Source organism: Bos indicus, chromosome 21 (genome assembly GCF_029378745.1).
Source record: "Bos indicus isolate NIAB-ARS_2022 breed Sahiwal x Tharparkar chromosome 21, NIAB-ARS_B.indTharparkar_mat_pri_1.0, whole genome shotgun sequence".
In the NCBI taxonomy this organism is placed as follows: Eukaryota; Metazoa; Chordata; class Mammalia; order Artiodactyla; family Bovidae; genus Bos; species Bos indicus.
Genome location: NC_091780.1, coordinates 4,719,696 through 4,739,818, shown reverse-complemented (window position 1 = coordinate 4,739,818; position 20,123 = coordinate 4,719,696). Strand labels below are relative to the sequence as shown.

The following is a 20,123-nucleotide window of genomic DNA, read 5'->3' as shown; positions in this document are numbered from 1 at the left end:
CAGGGCTCTTAGAATGCAATTGAATGTAAGAGATCATCAGGTTGAAATGAGAATGTATATATATAATCATATATGAACTTCAGGCTAACCACAAACCAAAAATTTATAATAGATACTTACACATACAAAAGAAAAGGGAATCTAAACATAAAACTAAAGATAGCTATCAAATCACAGGGAAAAGATCAAAAGAAAAAGAAATAATCAAAAAAGAAATACAAAACAACTTGAAAAAAGTTCACAAAACGGCAATAAGCAAATATCTATTAAAAATCAGTTGAAATGTTAATGGACTAACTGTTCCAAATAAAATCATAGACAGGTTGAATTGATGAAAAATACAAGACCCATATATATGCTGCCAATAAGAGACTCACTTCAGAAGTAAAGACTCACATAGGCTGACAATGAAAAGATAGAAAAAAGTATTCCATGCAAACGGAAATGAAAATAAAGCTGGGCTGGCTATATCAGACCACATAGACTTTAAACCAGACATATCAGACCAAATAGACCTTAAAATAGAGACCATCACAAGACACAAGGAAAGTCATTACATAATAAAAAAAAGGACTGACTGATCCAACAAGATATAAAAACTGTGTATACACACACACACACACACACACACACAACATAGGAACACCTAAATACAAAAAGCAAATCTTAACAGACACAAAGGAATAAATTCACAGTAACACAGTAGCAGGGGAATTTAACATTCCACTAATCAGTCCTGGGTGTTCTTTGGAAGGACTGATGCTAAATCTGAAACTCCAGTACTTTGGCCACCTCATGCGAAGAGTTGACTCATTGGAAAAGACCCTGATGCTTGGAGGGATTGGGGGGCAGGAGGAAAAGGGGACGACAGGGGATGAGATGGCTGGATGGCATCACCAACACGATGGACGTGAGTTTGAGTGAATTCCGGGAGTTGGTGATGGACAGGGAGGCTTGACATGCTGCAGTTCATGGGGTAGCAAAGAGTCGGACACAATTGAGTGACTGAACTGAACTGAACTGAACATTAATGGGCAAATCACCCAGAGAAAAAAAACCAATAAGGAAACATTGGCCTTAAACTATACAGATAGATTTAACAGCTATAAATAGAGCATTTCATCCAAAATAGAAAAATACACATTCTTTTCAAGCATACATGGAACATTCTACAGGATAGATCACATACCAGCCCACAAAACATGGACCTATATGATATTATGATAAATGCAATAAGTCAAAGAGAGAAAGACAAGTATGATTTCACTTATATGTGGAGTTCAAAAAGTGAAAGAAATGAACAAACATAACAAAACAAATGACCCAGAGGGAAGATACGGGGAGGGAGGAGGGAGGAGGGTTCAGGATGGGGAACATGTGTATACCTGTGGTGGATTCATGTTGATATATGGCAAAACCAATACAATATTGTAAAGTTAAAAAATAAAAGAAAAAAAACAGAAAAAAAAAAACAGAGTTATAGACGGAAATCAAACAGGTTGTTACTGGAGAGCAGGGGGATTGGGGATGAGGGAAATAGGCGAGGGAGATTAAGAAGCACAAATTTCCAATTACAAGATAAGCGAACCACAGGGATGAAACGTAGAGAGTAGGGAACACATCCAATACTACTTTAATATTTACATATGATGACAGTAACTAGACTTATCGTGGTGATTATTTGGTAATGTATAGAAATATCAACTCACTAGGGTGCATAGTAGAAACTAACATAGTATTGTAGGTCAAATACACTTCAGAAATAAACTCAGAAAAGAGATCAGATCTCTAGTAGTTACCAGAGATGAGGTGGGTGGGGAAGAGGGAATTGGATCAAAATTGCACACCTCCAGTTATAAGCTAAGTAAATATTTGGAATGTAATGTGCAACAGGATTAATATAACTAACATTGCTGTGAGTTATATATGACAGTTGTTGAGACTACATGCTAAGAGTTCTCATCACAGGAAACTTTTTTGCCTTTAATTTTATATGTATGAGAACATGGATGTGTATGAAACATAGTGTGATCATCATTCCATGGTGTACATTAAGTCAAATCATTATGTTCTACACCTCACACTTATACACAGCTGTATGTCAATTATGTCTCAACAAAATTGAAAGGAAAAATAGGCACAGAGGTGCGAAAGTACCCTACGACGATGGGCCTTTCAAACGTGAATCAAATAATAAAGGTGCGCACGTCCAGGCAACACAGGCATGCACCGTCTGTGCCCAGCGCTGTTCAGACACCAGGGTGTGCTAGAGACCAAGGTGTTAAACGTCCTGCCCCCAAGACCTCCACCTCCACTGCTTCCCATCAGTCCCGTTAAGCTGCTTCTCAGATTGCCCCGTTCCCTCCTCTTTGGTCCTCAGCACCCCAGGCCTTGACTGGAAGCCTGCTGTGGGTCATACATCTGTGCTAGGTCAGGTGATGAGAGAACACTGATCTGTGCCCTCCGACTTACAATTCTCAGAGATACAGAGTTGGAAACAAGCGGTTATCATTCATGAGGAGGTGCCCCGGTCACAGCGGTTATGGGGGTGCCATAATATGTGACACTCCTCTTTTTAAGAACTTGTTTCATTGACGTACATTTGATTTACAGCATGTTGTTAATTTCTGCTCCACAGCAAAGTGATTCATATGCACATGTATCTATTCTTTTTCATATTCTTTCTCCATTGAATAGTGTCCTGTGCTACACACTAGAACCATGTTGTTCCATTCTACATACAATAGCTTGCAACTGCTAATCCCAAACTCCCAATCTAATGCCCCCCTTCCCCATTAACAACCACAAGTCTTTTCTTCATGAGTCTGTTTCTGTAGATAAGTTCATCTGTGTCATATCCTAGATTCCACATGTTAAGTGGTGTCATATGGTATTTTTGTCTTTCTGACTTCACTTCATTCAGTATGATAATCCTTAGGTCCATCCATGTGTTGCAAATGGCCTGTTTCATTTTTTATGACTGAGTAGTATTACATTGTATATATACACATCTTCTTTAACTATTCATCTCTTGATGAACATTTACTTCCATGTCTTGACTACTGGAAACAGTGCTGCTATGAACACAGGGGTGCGTGTATCTTTTCAAATTAGAGTTCTGTCTGGATATATACCCAAGAGTGAGGATGCTGGATCATATGGTAACTCCAGTTTTAGTTTTTTAAGTAACTTCCATACTGCTCTCCACAGTGGCTATAACCAATTTACACTCCTACCAACAGTGAAGGAGGGTTCCCTTTTCTCCACACCCTCTCTAGCATTTGTTATTTTTAGATGTTTTAATGATGGCCATTCTGACTGGTGTAAGGTCATTGCAGTTTTGATTTAAATGTCTCTAGTAATTAACAATGATTAGCATCTTTTCAGGAGAAAACAATGGCAACCCACTCCAGTACTCTTGCCTGGAAAATCCCATGGACAGAGGGGCCTGGTAGGCTTCAGTCCATGGGGTCATGAAGAGTCGGACACGACTGAGTGACTTCACTTTCACTTTTCACTTTCATGCGTTGGTGAAGGAAATGGCAACCCACTCCAGTGTTCTTGCCTGGAGAATCCCGGGGACAGGGGAGCCTGGTGGGCTGCCATCTATGCGGTCACACAGAGTCGGACACAACTGAAGTGATTTAGCAGCAGCAGCAGCAGCATCTTTTCACACATGTGGGGCTCATCTTGACTTTGGGACTCACAATCCCTAGTCATGACATGGGGTACAGTGGTCAGAAGGACCTGACCCAGCGGGTATCTCCCTGGAAGGGAGCACTCCTTTCTCTTCTGCATTAGGTCTTCCCAGCCCTGGGTCCTGTTCACTGTTCCTCCTCAACAGCCCTCACAACCACTGAGGAAGCCTCACCGACTGGGAACTGAAAACAGCTGTCAGCCTGGTTACGGACCCAGCATGGCCCTTCCAGAACAAGTCAACAGTGCAGGAAATTCAAGAAGTGGCATTCACAGCCCCAGATCAGCCTCGGATTCAAGCTCTGCTTCCACTCATTCTCTTTGTGTGGATGCGTTTCACGTTCTCGCTTCCAAGCAGAACAGGAATCCCTCAGTTGCCAGGCTGTTCTGAGACTAGGGGAACAGTATGAAACAGAACCTAACCAGCAGAGCAGCCAGACAAAGAGGGAGTGTCCCCCTAACCTGCATGCAGAGCCTGCTCAGCCACTGAGTCCCAGGAAAGGGCGAGGGCCCTGGGTGAGTTACATCCAGCATCAGGTCAGCGCCACGTGAAAAGTGACCCAAAAATGGCTTGAACTGCAAAATAAGGGGACAGGCCCTGTGTTTGGTTGCTAGGGCTATCATAATAAAGCACCTAAAACTCAGTGGTTCCAACAACAGAAATTATTATCTTAGAACCTGGAAGCTGATGTCCAACATCAAGATGTCAGCAGAGTTGGCTCCATCTGAGCCATAAGGGAGAATCTAATCCTGGCCTCTCTCCCAGCTGCTGCTGGTTTGTTGCCCATCTTTGGTATTCCTTGGCTTGTAGAACTCTGCCTTCATCTCCACATGGTGTTCTCATGCGCATGTCTGTCTCCAAACTTCCCCTTTTCATAAAGACACCAGTCATATCAGTTTAGGACCACCCTCTCCAGTATGACCTCATCTTAATTAATTAAACTTAATTTAATTAATTAAATTGACTCTATTTCCAAATAAGTTCACATTCTAATGTATGGGGGGAAAGACTTCAACATATGACTCTGAGTTGGCAGGGCTGAGGAGCCCTCCCTTTCAGAAAACAGTTTTTACATTAAACTTAAAGATGGTGCTCTTTTCAGTGGTTCATGATATAGCCCATACTATGGGGAATGAGGAATATCAATTGAGAAATAACCAGCAGAATGAAAAAAGTTCAAGAGGAAAAGAAAAATAAGCTACCCACACATCTGACGGAGTTGGTGTGCAAGATCGCAATTGACAAAGAACAGAAATTTTGAAGTTACGAGAGCTGTTGCAGTGTGCTTGAATTGCTGAAAAGTTCACATTCACTCACAAAGGGGCATGACTGCTCCATGCAACAAGGCATTTTAAGACATTCTGTATAAAGTAGTGAAAAGTTCCAAGACACGGGAGGATAAACAAAAGAGGAAAAACAGTCTGTTTAAAATGCACTAGTTTTACACTGACAAGCCCATTAGCATGGGCTTCCCAAGCGGCCGGTGGTCAAGAATCCACCTGCCAATGCAGGAGATACAAGACAGCCAGGTTTGATCCCTGTGTCAGGAAGATTCCCTGGATTAGGAAACAGCAACCCACTTCAGTATTCTTGCCTGGAAAATTTCCTGGACAGAGGAGCCTGGTGGGCTTCAGTCCATGGGGTTCCAAAGATTCGTACATGACTGAGCACACACACACACACTCTCTCGCGTGCACATGCCTATTAGCATAGCTCCCACTGATTTCCTTTAAAGTATGGGTGTCTGTTCTATCATCTTTCCAGATGCAGTCTTTGAGACAGGACGTAAGGGTCCTACACCTTAAGCTCTATTAGCCATAAACTTGGCTGAAGATATCAATAGCCTCCATAAGTTTATTGTCAGGATTAAACTCTTGCAGCAATGGAAGCACTGAAAAACTGTTAACTAATACAATTAGAGCAAGGCAGGTGTTAACTAATACAATTAGAGCAAGACCTATTCATTAATGAAAATGTAACCTAAGATGTGGGAAGCGTATGGGTATGCAGGATGTGCACATTAACACTCAAGGATGCACAGTGGGTACATATGTAGACAGGCAGAAGGGAAGATGATTTTTATTCATTCATTCATTTGACAGACACTCATAAGGGCCTTTCAACTGAGTCCCAGGGGGCCAAAAAGAGCTGTAGGTGTTGGCCTTCAAGGGCTCACAGTAAAATGGGAACCTGCTACAGATGGGTTCACTAGATCTCTGGTTTAAAAAGCCTTTACTAGTTTTTAAAGCCTTTAAATACCACCTTCTTTCTCATTCTTGGGAATTTTTTTTTAAGTTTCAGAAATCTTTTCCACTTATACTGTGTGGCTCTTTCAACATATTCTATTGGTTTATTTAATAATGTGTATATTTTAAGATACACACTATTATTTCTACTGCTGTTACACTGGAAAAGGGCTTTACATCTAGTGATGAACCAAATCTCAAAATCACACACTTTATAAATATATATAAACATGGGGTTAGCCAAAAAGTTTGCTTGGTTTTCCCATAAGATGGCTCTATAGTGCTTAGCTGTCTTTAACTTCATTTGAAACAATTTTGTTAGACTATCATGACAGCTGTCATATCAGCATGCACTTAAAAAAACTTATCAAAATTAGTGAATTTTTGTGTAGCCATTTTAATACTGAACAGGGAAGAAAAAAGAAACATTTTGGTATATTATGCTTTATTATTTCAAGAAAGGGAAAAATGCAACTGAAATGCAAAAAATAGATTTGTGCAGCATACAGAAAAGGTGCTGTTGACTGACTGAATGGGTCAGAAGTAGTTTGCAAAGTTTCGTGCTGGAGATTTCTTGTTGGACAATGCTCCACAGCCTGGTAGATCCGTTTAAGTTGACAGTGATCAAATCTAGATATTAATTGAGAACAATCAACATTATACCATGCAGCAGATAGCTGACACAACTCAGAATATCCAAATCAATTGTTGAAAATCATTTGTACGTGTTTGAGTCTGTTAATTGCTTTGATGTTTGGGTTCTACATATGTTAAGTGAAAAAAATCTTCTTGATTGTATTTCTACATGCAACTCTGTACTTAAGTGTAAGAAAAATGTTCTGCTTTTAAAACAAATTGGGACAGGCAATGAAAAGAGGATACTGTACAATAATGTGGAATGGAAGAGATTGGGGGCAAGCAAAATGAACTACCACCAACTACACCGAAGGCCAGTCGTCATCCAAAGAAGGAATACGGTAAGACTGGAAGAGAGTCCTCTATTATGAGCTCCTTCTGGAAAATCAAATGCTTCATTCCAACAAGTACTGCACCCAATCAGACCAACTCTAAGCAGTACTTGATGAAAAACGTCCAGAATTAGTCAACAGAAAACACAGACGTTCATAGGAATAACGCAAGACTGCATGTTTCTCTGCTGACCTGACAACAACTGTTACAGCTTGGCTGGGAAGTTCTGAGTCACTCACCATATTTACCAGACATCACATCTTAGACTTCCATTTATTTCGGTCTTTACAAATTATCTTAATGAAAAAAATTTCAATCCTCTGGAAGACTGTAAAAAGTACATGGAACAGTTGTTTGCTCAAAAAGATTAAAAGTTTTGGGAAGATGGAATCATGAAGTTGCCTGAAAATGGCAGAAGGTAGTGGAACAAAATGGTGGACATGTTGTTCAATGAAGTTCTTGATGAAAATGAAAATTTCCTCTGGGCTTAACTCATGGCTCCAAATTATTTCCTTTTCAACTATTAGAAATCAAACCTTATTCCATCTAAAGAAAATTTTAAATCAAAGGTGTGTGGCTAAGATGGGAAAGCTCATTCTAGACCAATACTCTCACAAAGCAAAAACAGAAAAGCTGGATAAAATAAACATTTAAAAACTGATTTGAAGAGGTCCAACACCAAGACGGCAGGGGCAGCAGGGCCAGGACTTAGCCCCTCTCCCTAGAACCTGCCTCCTGTGGGCAGCAGGAACCGGTGGAGTGGCAGCGAGGAGCATGGGACCTGGCAGAGCTGGAGCAGAAGCCAAGTCTGGGGCAGCCAAGCAGCCCAGCCGGGAGGGGCAAGCCTTCAGAGAGGGGGGATGGCAAAGAAATGGGCCCAAAGGCCGGGGGTTTCCCTCAACACACTCACAGACTAAGCTGCACGGTAAGAGATGGCTTAAAAAGAAGAGCAGAATTTCCAGCCATTTCATGCTGTCAGAAATATAAAAATTAGAATTTTGGAGCACTTTGAAGCTGCCTTGGGAAACAACCCAAGCCGTCAGTTGGGACTCCTGCAGAGCTATCCCTAAGACTGGGGGCAGGGTAGACTGGAACCAGAGCCCAGCTGAGCCTCAGCTGGACAGCAAAATAGCCCCCACAACAGTAGTGACCTCCAGACACAGAGGGAATGCTGACTGAAGTCTCTACAACTTTTGTACATAATCAAGGAGACACAAAAACACGGGGCCAAGCAACCAAAGAGACAACAGAAATGGCACCTTAGAAGGCCAGATACTGCAGCCATCAGCTGTGAATTTAATAATTAGTCTGTCCCAAAAAAGGACTGTAAGATGGAGAAATCCATCAGAGACCACACATCTACGAGAAACTGTCAAACTAAAATTTTAGAAACGAAAAATACTTTGGTGGTCAATTTTATGTGTCAACCTGACTATATCATGGGATACCCAGATTTTTACCTAAACATTATTCTTAGGTGAATCCGTGAAAGCGTTTTCAGATGAAATATTAGCATTTGAGTTGGTGGACTCAGTAAAACATGTTGCCTTTCCCTTCAGGGATTATAATATGATGTGATATGATTATATATGTGTGCATATATATATATATACGTATATATCCTATTGATTTTATTTCTCTGGAACCCTGACTAATATAACTACATAACTACTCAGTATCTCAGCAATAATATAAAAAAATACTGCTAAAAGCATTAAAAGAGGATGAATCTTAAATCCACTGAGTGAAAGGAACCAGTTTCAAAGGAACCAATATCACTAATTATGTGATTCCATTTACATAGAATTCTCAAAAACAAGACTGAAGTGTGAGAAAACAAATCAGTGGTTGCCAAGTATTTAGGTGAGGGTCAGTTGCAACTGTTAACAGAAAGTGTGAGGGAGCTTTTGGGACAGAGACTTACAACAGTCTCTATCTTGACTGTTGTAGGTACATAAATTTATACAGATTTTAAAAGTCATGAAACTATATACTGAAAAAGTTAAATCACTCTATATTAATTTATAAAATAAAATTTCAAGAAATAAAAAACTCAATAGATGGCTTGAACAGATAAGGGACACATGAGGAGTGACTTACAATGCTGCAAGGTAGATTGATCTCTTCTGGTTCTTCTGGTTCCTTTTGATGTCTGGCCAAATTAGAACCAGAGATCAAATTGCCAACATCTGTTGGGTCATCGAAAAAGCAAGTGAGTTCCAGAAAAACATCTACTCCTGCTTTATTGACTACACGAAAGCCTTTGACTGTGTGGATCACAATAAACTGTGGAAAATTCTTAAAGAGATGGGAATACCAGACCACCTTACCTGCCTCCTGAGAAATCTGTATGCAGGTCAAGAAGCAACAGTTAGAACTGGATATGGAACAACAGACTGGTTCCAAATTGGGAAAGGAGTATGTCAAGGCTGTATATTGTCACCTTGCTTATTTAACTTATATGCAGAGTACATCATGGGAAGTGCCAGGCTGGATGAACCACAAGCTGGAATTAAGATTGCTGGGAGAAATACCAATAACTTCAGATATGCAGATGACACTACCTTTATGGCAGGAAGCAAAGAAGAACTAAATAGCCTCTTGATGAAAGTGAAAGAGGAGAGTGAAAAAGCTGGCTTAAAACGCAACATTCAGAAAACTAAGATCATGGCATCTGGTCCCATCACTTCATGGCAAATAGATGGGGAAACAATGGAAACAGAGACCTTATTTTGGGAGGCTCCAAAATCACTGCAGATGATGACAGAAGCCATAAAATTAAAAGACACTTGCTCCTTGGAAGAAAAGCTATGAGCAACCTAGACAACATATTAAAAAGCAGAGACATTACTTTGCCAACAAACGTCCATCAAGTCAAAGCTATGGTTTTTCCAATATTTGTGTATGGATATGGGAGTTGGACTACAAAGACAGCTGAGCACCAAAGAACTGATGCTTTTGAACTGTGGTGTTGGAAAAGACTCTTGAGAGTCCCTTGGACAGCAAGGAGATCCAACCAGTCCATCCTAAAGGAAATCTGTCCTGAATATTCATTGGAAGGACTGATGCTGAAGCTGAAACTCCAATAGCTTGGACACCTGATGTGAAGAACTGACTCATTTGAAAAGACTTTGATGCTGGGAAAAACTGAAGGCACCAGGAGAAGGGGACGACAGAGGATGAGATGGTTGTTTGGCATCACCGACTCAATTAACATAAGTTTGAGTAAGCTCCAGGAGTTGGTGAAGGACAGGGAAGGCTGCCGTGCTGAAGTCCATGAGGTTACAAAGAGTTGGACGTGACTGAGCGACTCAAGTGAACTGAAGGTAGATTGAAATATGTCCACTGATTGAAACATGGAGATCAAAGGGATGGAAATAAAACCATAAGCATAAGGGACAAATGGGACTTGGGAGAAATCCTTAATGGTCACAGGACTGGAGCCCTAGAACATGAAAAGAGAGAAATAGAAGGTTACTGAAGCAATATTTAAAGAAATGGAGGGTAGTGATGAACAGAGGATATTCAGGGCAGTGAAAATACTCTATACAATACAGTTATGGTGAGTACATTATACATGTCATCATACATTTGTGAAAATCCAAAGAAGGAACACCACCAAAGTGAACCCTCATGTAAACTATGAGCTTCACATAATAATAATGTGTCAATATCCATTCATCACTCACAACAAAATGCACCACAGTAATGGCAAGATAATAATATGAGGAAAATGTGTGTTTGTGTATGTGCATGTAGAAGTATATGAGAACTCTCTGTGATTCCCACTCGGTTTTTTGTAAATTTAAAATTTACCCCTTTTGGCTCTCTGAGCAGCACCATGGCGGTCAGCAAGAACAAGTGCCTTATGAAAGGAGGCAAATAGGGAGCCAAGAAGAAAGTGGTTGACCCATTTTCTAAAAAAGATCGGTATGATGTGAGAGCACCAGCTATGTTCAATATAAGGAATAGTGGGAAAACACTGGTCACGAGAACTCAAGGAACCAAAATCACATCTGATGGCCTCAAAGGTCGTGTTTTTGAAATGAGTCTTGCTGATCTGCAGAATGATGAAGTAGCATTTAGAAAATTCAAGCTAATTACTGAGGATGTTCAGGGCAAAAACTGCCTGACTAATTTTCATGGTATGGATCTGCTGCTGCTAAGTCACTTCAGTCGTGTCTGACTCTGTGTGACCCCACAGACAGCAGCCCACCAGGCTCCCCCGTCCCTGGGATTCTCCAGGCAAGAACACTGGAATGGGTTGCCATTTCCTTCTCCAATGCGTGAAAGTGAAAGGTGAAAGTGAAGTCGCTCAGTCGTGTCCGTCCCTCAGCGACCCCATGGACTGCAGCCTTCCAGGCTCCTCCATCCATGGCGTTTTCCAGGCAAGAGCACTGGAGTGGGGTGCCATTGCCTTCTCTGGGTATGGATCTTACCCGTGACAAAATGTGCTCCATGGTCAAAAGATGGCAGACCATGACTGAAGCTCACATTGATGTCAAGACTACCGATGGTTACTTGCTTCGTCTGTTCAGTGTGGGTTTTACTAAAAAGCACAACAATCAGATTCAGAAGACTTCTTACGCCCAGCACCAGCAGGTGCACCAGATCTGCAAGAAGATGATGGAAATCATGACCTGAGAGGTGCAGACAAATGACTTTAAAGAGGTGGTCAATAAATTGATTCCAGATAGCATGGGAAAAGACATAGAAAAGGCTTGCCAATCTATTTATCTGCTCCATGATGTCTTCGTTAGAAAAGTAAAAATGCTGAAGAAGCCCAAATTTGAATTGGGAAAACTCATGGAGCTACATGGTGAAGGTAGTAGTTCTGGAAAAGCTACCGGGGATGAGACAGGTGCTAAAGTTGAACGAGCTGATGGATACGAGCCACCAGTCCAAGAATCGGTTTAAAATGCAGACTCTTAATGGTGACAAATAAAAGATCTTAATTGTGGTATTTTTTTCCCTGATCATTCTTTTTAAATAACCTGACAGCTTTTTTAAGATGTTCTGATTTGTGGTGAAATTTTCTTACCTTTTGTGTGTATTTTATTTAGTTACTAAGTAGCCAAGAAAGGCTAAGATCTATTTTAAGCAGTAATGGTCTGAAAGTATTATAGATGGTGAATAAAAGGAAACCCTTTCTTTACATGGTTGAAGTTTTGAACGCAAAGTCACTCAGTCGTATCTGACTCTTTGGCAAGAATACTGGAATAGGTTGCCATAGCCTTTAGGGATAATCCCAACCCAGGGACTGAGCCCAGGTCTCCTGCACTGGAGACAGAGTCTTTTCCATCTGAGCCACCACGGAAGCCAAGGTGGTTCTCAAATCTCTGAAAGGCTTATTAAAACATTGCAGGGCCTTGCTCCCAGAATTTCTGATGTAGATCTAGGATGAAGTCTGCAAGTCTGCAGTTTGCAAATTTTCAGGTGACTCTGGTGACAAGGAACCATACTTTGTGAACCACTGTCCTAAATCCCGCAGTGGAAAGAAAAGAGCATATTGCCATTTAGGTTTTTGTGGGTTTGTCTTTTAAAAATATAAATGCTGTCTTCTGTTCTCTAGAGGTAAATCCCCCCCCCCCCCCCCCCCCCCCCGCTGAAAACGTTAATGGTCGAGCTGAAGTTGGCTAGACAAGTAGAGAAACAGGTTATTGGTCTCCTATTAAGTGGGCATTCGTCTGCCATCCAGTGTTTCCTAGTCACTCACCCATTCTGTTCTATACCTTCTCCGCTCAAATCTCTAATTTTTCATTCTCAGTTCAGCTGATGGCCTTGCTTCTTGAGAGTAAGAACCTCAGAATTTCCTGTTATTTGCACCCTGCCTCATGCTGGGAAAGACTGAGGGCAAAAGGAGAAAGGGGGTGGCAGCGGATGAGATAGATACCGTCACTGACTCAATGGACATGAATCTGCAAACTCTGGAAGATAGTGAAGGACAGAGATGCTTGGTGTGCTGCAGTCCGTGGGGGCGCAGAGTCAGACATAGAAGCATCAGATTCTACCCTCTGTTCTTGGCTCCATCAGTTCTCACCTTTTTCATTATTCCTCTGCCAGTCTCAGCATACAAGTAAGTCCTCTGCCCTTCCAGATACACCCCTATTCAAGCTTATAGCAAAGCTCAAAAGAGTTAGCCATATTTCTTGCACGTAATTTTACTTTTGCTTGAATCTATCGCAGTTGGGCTTTTTTCTCTTTCACACTTTTTTTTACACTCCACTGTTAAGGAAGCTGTTGCTGTTAGAATTAACAGATGTCATTGCTAAGCCAGTGGTTCATCCTTAGCTTTCATTTTACTTCTGTAACAGTGATAATTGACAGTTGCTTTTCTCCTGTGTTTCTTAACTGTATTCTGGAATTGGACCTCAAAGTCTTCCTCCCAGGTTGCTAGCTACTATTTACTAGTTTGTTTCAGGCCTCAGTGTTGAAGAGCCCTAGGCCTTTTATGTTTACCAATATTCTTTCTAAAAATAGTCTTACTCGATTTCTTGGTTTTAAATAAACTGTCTCAGAATTAAAAAAAAAAAAAAATTCAGTTCAGTTCTGTTCAGTCACTCCGCCATGTCCGACTCTTTGCGACCGCATGAACCACAGCACACCAGACCTCCCTATCCATCACCAACTCCTGGAGTCCACCCAAACCCATGTCCATCCAGTCAGTGATGCCATCCAGCCATCTCATTTAAAATTATGCCACATGAAATAAGTCAGAGTAAGACAAATACTCTATGATCTTATATGTAGAATCTTTTAAACCAGAAATCATAAAAACAGAGCAGATCCATTGTTTCCAGGGATGGCAGGGGGTACTTATGGGTAAATGTTGGTTGAAGTGTATAAATTTCCAGAATTAAGATAAGTGAGTCCCAGGGATAGAATATATAGCACAGTGACTACAGTTAACAATATGGTTATTATACACTTAATAGTTTCTAAATGAGTAGATCTTAAAACTTTTATCACCCACACCAAAAAAATGATCACGTGCGGCAATGAAAGTATGAACTAATGTTACTGTTTCAATTATTCTACAATACATATATACACACAATCACCTTAAACTTATGTAATATTATACATAAACTATATCTCAGTGAGCTGGGAAGAATTTTAAACTGCTCTAAAAACAAAGTCTATTAGTATTTTTAATAAAAGGAAAATCATCCCAGCATCAGACTCACCCTTGAGCCCTTTCCATCTCAAGTTTCAAGCCCGAGCTGTAGCTCTGTAGGTGTCGCTGCTGTATGTTCTGATGACCACAGACAGAGTGGGCTGGAGTCAGAAACACTGCTCCAGGGTCTCCATCCGGTCAGCTCCAGCTCCTCCTCACAAATAAGTGTGAAAGGCAGTATCTTCTCTACCGTGACCTCACAGAAGATCACACAAGACAGGCTGATAGCACGGAGGAGGCATCAAAACAGCAGTTTTCTTTGTTCCATTCCAGTAAGGTCTCTTATGGTAAATATTCTCAAAAATAAACTCTCAAGCTCCCTTATATGCAGCTTCCATACAAGGAAACAATTGAAACAAATTTTGAAATGATTTATTTGAAACAAATCATGGGTAATTCTATGAGGAACTGTGCACATTTAGATATGCTAAAATTGCCACAAAGACAAAGACAGAGGATGTGATTGAAGCTTACAGAAAAATAGAAAAAGGTTCTCTTCAACCCATCTGAATCGCTTCTAATCTCTGTAACTAGAAAAAGCATAAACAACTTCAGGAGAGACAAGACAATGGAAAACACTCTGTTAAGGAAGTGACTGAATGCAACTTCATTTTATTTAGCAGGGAGGAGAATGTCTGAGACTGGAACTTCAATATGAATAATATCAATAAAAGAAGCAGAAAAGCGGGAAGGAAAAGAAGAAGAAGAGGAAGAAATCGTTTTCTCTCTTTCCTTGAGTGTTAAATGAATAGTTAGAGGAAGTCATAAATTTATCAGGCTTTAGCTATGGTCAAAACTGTAATAAAAATGTCCATCGTTAAATCCTGTACACATCTCTAAATTGTGCCGTTCTCCCACAATGTGTTTTTTAATTTGTTTTGGTCTCTCTCATATTCTTTTTTCTATTATTATTGCTGACTCAATCCCCAATTCCCACTTCAACAGTCAGTTCACTACTTTTAAATTGCTTTTCTTTTTCATGAGGTCCACATTAAAGCACTTTACAATACTTTTTACAATACTTTTGAAACTGTATCATTTGCTTTCATAGATACAGTGGGTAAATGTGATGTACGTGGCAATGTGAGAAGAAGCCCTCTGTCATTCTGACTTCTAAGCATAGAGCTAGGAAAACAAAGGCTGGAAGTACTCAACCTTCAGGAAGCAGATGCAGAGAGAATGTTTAGGGCAGTGGAATTACTCTGCATGATACTGTGATGGTTGCAACATGTTGTTACAGATTTGTCCAAACTCACAGATGTACAACATCAGGAGGGACTCCTAATGTAAACCGTGGGCTCTGGGTGATGATGACGTATCAATGTGGGTTTACTGATTGTAACAAATGTTTTCACAGTTGGGGAGGCCATGCATGAATGGAGGCAGGGAGAATATAGGGAATCTCTGCACCTTCCTCTCAACTTTGATGTGAACCTAAAAATGTCTTTTCACAACTAAAAATCTAAATTTAAAAAAAGGAAGCCCTTGCCTCCCGAGGCCTCTGAAACCTCCCTCAGGGGTTTTGCACATTCCCTCCTTCAGGAAAGTGAATCTGTCTTTGCTCTGACCCCCTGGGCATCAGGATGGCTTGTTCACGAATCTGGATTTGAGCTAATCTCTCGTGAAGTCAGACCTGCACTTACTCAAACGGGAGTGTCCACACGCTCCCCAGCGCAGAGTCTGTCCAGGGCAGAGCTGAGGGAAAGCTGAGGGAAGGCTGAAGCTCTCAGCACGCACGGCCTCCGAGTCTCAGTCCCCACAGTTTCCTAGCCCACGCACCCCATGGCTTCAAACATCAAGTCAGTTGGTCCCCAGTCACGTCACGTATCTGCCATCCTGCTTTTTCCTGCCGACTTCCCACCTGTCCACCTGTCCGAGCCCCGCATAGCAGCTTCACCTCAGGCAGAAAAGCCCTCATCAGAGAAATCTAACCCACCTGCAGTGGGCCTTCCAAGGGGGTGCTGGCCGTTAGCAGAGCCCTGTCACTTATTTTTAGCCTCCTCTGCAGCCTATGATTTTCACAAAGAAAAGTCTATCAATTCCAGCAGCAAAGACTGATTCCGGGCACAAAGTAGATCTCAAGGTGGCAGGAGTTCATGAAAATCCCTAGATATGCAAATACAAGCAACTGTTCCTAAAACAGTTTTACAACTATGTATCTTTGGAGGCATTCTGTTTTAGCGTTACACATAAAGCAGTGTCTGAATAAAGCATTACGGAACTAATACAAGTAAATACAATTCCGGAACAGGAAACCCTGAGAGACTGACTACTGAATCAGGGAAAGGCACAGTTTGCAGTCACAGTTTACCTTTCACGATCTGTGTAGGGTGAATCTTCTTTTATTCATTTCCCCTCTTTGTTAGTGGTCCATCTCCACTGTGTGGATGACATAGGGGATTTTTTTTAAGTGAGTGACCCATAAATAGAATTTCAGCCCCACATGGAACCTTTCTATCATCAGAGAAAAGATGAGCACTTTTAATACCGGGCAATGAAAAGAAACAATTTTGCTATGAATTTTGGAAGGATTATTTCCATCCACAGAACTCTGCAATGAAAGGAAGGCTTCTTAAGCTGGCATTATGCAATCCCCCTTCAGCATCATGCATCCCCTGAATCCAGGAGCCACTGTGCAGCAGGGAAGCACAGGACGAGCCCAGCATTAGGTCACTGGCCTGCAGAGCAAGGGCCTGCTCCTAGAATCTGCACACTCTGGTCAGGGAGGCCCGCTCTGGCCCACGGTGCCTGTGAGGGGACCCTGACACTAGTGAATTCCAACATTCCAGCACCTTCCTAAGAGCCAAGCACTCTGTACAGGAAAGGACTTCTACACTATAAACAGTTACTTCTGGAGCCTTTTTGCTTATAAGTATGTGAAAATATACTAAAATTTTATTCAGGGAAATCACACATGTACTTGACCCCATATTTTCTTTTTCCTGTTTATTTACCCCCAGGAAGACAGAAGTATAAGCTGAGTATTCTCAGATTCTTTCCTGAGAAACACTGAAAGGCAGGTCTTTTGGTCCTTGAAAAAATGAACTAAAATTTAAAAACTGTCATTTATATTCATCCCTAGTTTTAATGAGGTCAGACATAGCCAATGACTGCACAACTGCACATAACATCACCTGGAAATTTACACACAGTAAACAACGCGTGGACAAGATGCGGGTGGACAATACGGTTCTGGTACAAAAATGGAAACATTTCAATGGAATAGGATAGAAAACCCTAAAATAATACCATGCACTAATGGTCCATTAACCTATGACAAAGGAGGCAAGACTACACAATGGTGAAAAGACAGTCTCTTCAACAAATGGTTCTGGGGAAACTGGAAAGCCACATGTAAAAAAGTGAAAATAGATCATTCTTTAACTCCATACACAAAAATAAGCTCCAATGGATTAAAGACCTAAATGTGAGACTAGACTCCATACAACTGCTAGAGGAGAACACAGGCAGAACGCTCTGTGACATAAACCACAGCAACATATTTTTTTTGATCCATCTCCCAGAATAATGGAAATACAAACAAAAATTTTAAATGGGACCTACTTAAACTCAAAAGATTTGCACAGCAAAGGAAACAATAAACAAAACCAAAAGACAACCCACAAATTGGGAGAAAATATTTGTGAATGATGTTACTAATAAAGGATCAGTCTCCAAAATTTACAAACAGCTCATGACACTTACAGCATCAAAACAAACAACCCACTCAAAAAATGGGCAGAAGATCTAAACAGACATTTCTCCAAAGAAGACATACAGATGGCCAAGAGGTACATGAAAAGATGTTCAACATCACTAGTTATTAGAGAACTACAAATCAAAACCACAATGAGGTGTGACCTCTCACCAGCCAGAACGGCCATCGTCAAAAAATCCACAAACAGTAAATCTGGAGAGAGTGTGGAGAGAAGAGACTCCTCCTCCTGTGGATGGGAATGTAAACTGGTACAGCCACTATGGAGAACAGTATCGAGGTTCCTTAAAAAACTAAACATAGAGCTATCATAAGACCCTGCAGTTCCATTCCTGGGCATATATCCAGAGAAAAACATAGGATGAGATACTTTTTAATCACTACTGATGTCACAATCTCTATTCCTTGAGTTTTACCACTTTCAGTGTTTAAACTTTCAATAAATGCTACATATTTAAGAAGTCAATTGTGAACTTAAACTTGCATGATAGATCTCAAACAGAAATCCACAATAAGAGCGTAAGCAAGAACTGATACAAAGACCGTCAGATCAGAAAAGAAGCTTCTTACCATGTTTATCGATGACACAGGACCAATGCTGTTAACATAGATGTCAACATCAATTACAGTGGGTTTTACTGTGGAGAAAACACAGGTATGTTAGTTAATACTCTGTGCCAGAAAGCGCGCCTCAACTTCCTCTGAGTCACACACTGACAGCTCAACAGCATACGGAAAAGTGGTGGATTTTTCTTTGGGACCTGCATGGCAGTTACAATTTCTAAATGATGAAGGATTCTTACATTTAGTAAATTTAATTGTGAAAAAACAGGATATTTATACACTGCAAGTTGCCAGTGACAGATGACTATGATACTCTAAAAGTCTTTGTTTAGCTGATTATACGACAGAGAAAACATAAAAAGGTTAAATATAAGACATCACATAAGAAATGTCAAAGTTATGCTATGAAATCAAACCTAAGTAATGAGTAATATTGGAGAAGGAAATGGGAACCGACTCCAGTATTCTTGCCTGGAGAATTCCATGGACAGAGAAGCCCGGTGGGCTATAGTCCATGGAGTCACCAAGAGTCAGACATGACTGAGCAACTAATACACACCCACACAATGAGTAATATCAGGGACAATTCAAGTTATTTATCCATTACTTTGGTGGAACTCAAAGCAAAGATCTGGAGAATACATATACCAAAAGAGATTAAGAAATGTTCATTGTTATCATTATTACGTAAAGACACATACGCATATCACAGATTTCAAATTCTGCAACTCAGAAAAGAATAACACTTCAGTAAATCAAGGAATTACCATTCCAACTATGAGGTAGTAAAATTCATACAACAAAAAACTGTAATATCTAACTGTGCATCAGAGGTAAAATTAGCTCATTTAACCTTAAAGAAAATCAGTTCCCCTCTCCTTGGCAGAAATGGAACTTGAAAGACCAGTAATGAGATTCCCGAAACAAACTCCAAGTCAGGGGTCTGTGCCACCAGAAAGGAGGTGGCTTCCTTTCCCCAGCACTAAGCAACTGATTGGTACGGGGAGAAGAACACCAATTTCAGAGTATTTCTGCTCTGCTGCTGCTGCTGCTGCTAAGTCGCTTCAGTCGTGTCTGACTCTGTGCCACCCCATAGACGGCAGCCCACCAGGCTCCCCCATCCCTGGAATTCTCCAGGCAAGAACACTGGAGTGGGTTGCCATTTCCTTCTCCAATGCATGAAAGTGAAAAGTGAAAGTGAAGTCGTTCAGTCGTGTCTGACTCTTCATGACCCCATGGACTGCAGCCTACCAGGCTCCTCCGTCCATGGGATTTTCCAGGCAAGAGTACTGAAGTGGGTTGCCATTGCCTTCTCCATTTCTGGCCTGGAGGAACATAAATAAGACTCCTGAACCTCTGCATATAAGCAAGGTATTTCTACGGAAACAAGAGTGTTTGTATCAGCAATTATTACAATAAGCTTCCTCCAGTTTTGCTAAATAAGTAATCATTGATGAGTGGCACCTGTCAGCTCAAGTCTGTTGTTCAATTACATACCCAGCAGTCTGCAGCCTGAGCCATGTTATTCAGACCTTCATGAAAATAAAAATAATGATAATAAACTGGAGTCAACTATTCTGTCAGCACAACCAAGTCATGTTAGCTTCAGAGCTGTTGGCATTTTGGAAAACACCCCAATATGATTCTATGAACTATGCACATAGTGTTTAAATTTTGTTAAAGGACTGTTCAGCATTTTAAACTGAGCTTTGCTAACTACTTTGAACAGCAAGTAGCATCTTTCTTCAACTTAAT

At 40.8% G+C, this 20,123-nt stretch overlaps 1 protein-coding gene and 1 pseudogene across 2 annotated transcripts in view; one reads left to right on the top strand and one right to left on the bottom strand.

Annotated features, from left to right (window-relative positions):
- Positions 1-20,123, bottom strand: part of GABRG3 (gamma-aminobutyric acid type A receptor subunit gamma3) — an 846,991-nt gene that overhangs the window by 758,005 nt on the left and 68,863 nt on the right. For both annotated transcript variants that reach the window (XM_070774998.1, XM_070774999.1), the window contains exon 3: positions 18,375-18,442. In XM_070774998.1, coding sequence (XP_070631099.1) covers positions 18,375-18,442 — 68 coding nt within the window. The remainder of the gene's footprint in view (positions 1-18,374; positions 18,443-20,123) is intronic.
- On the top strand, positions 10,754-11,884 carry LOC109575752 (small ribosomal subunit protein eS1-like; annotated as a pseudogene).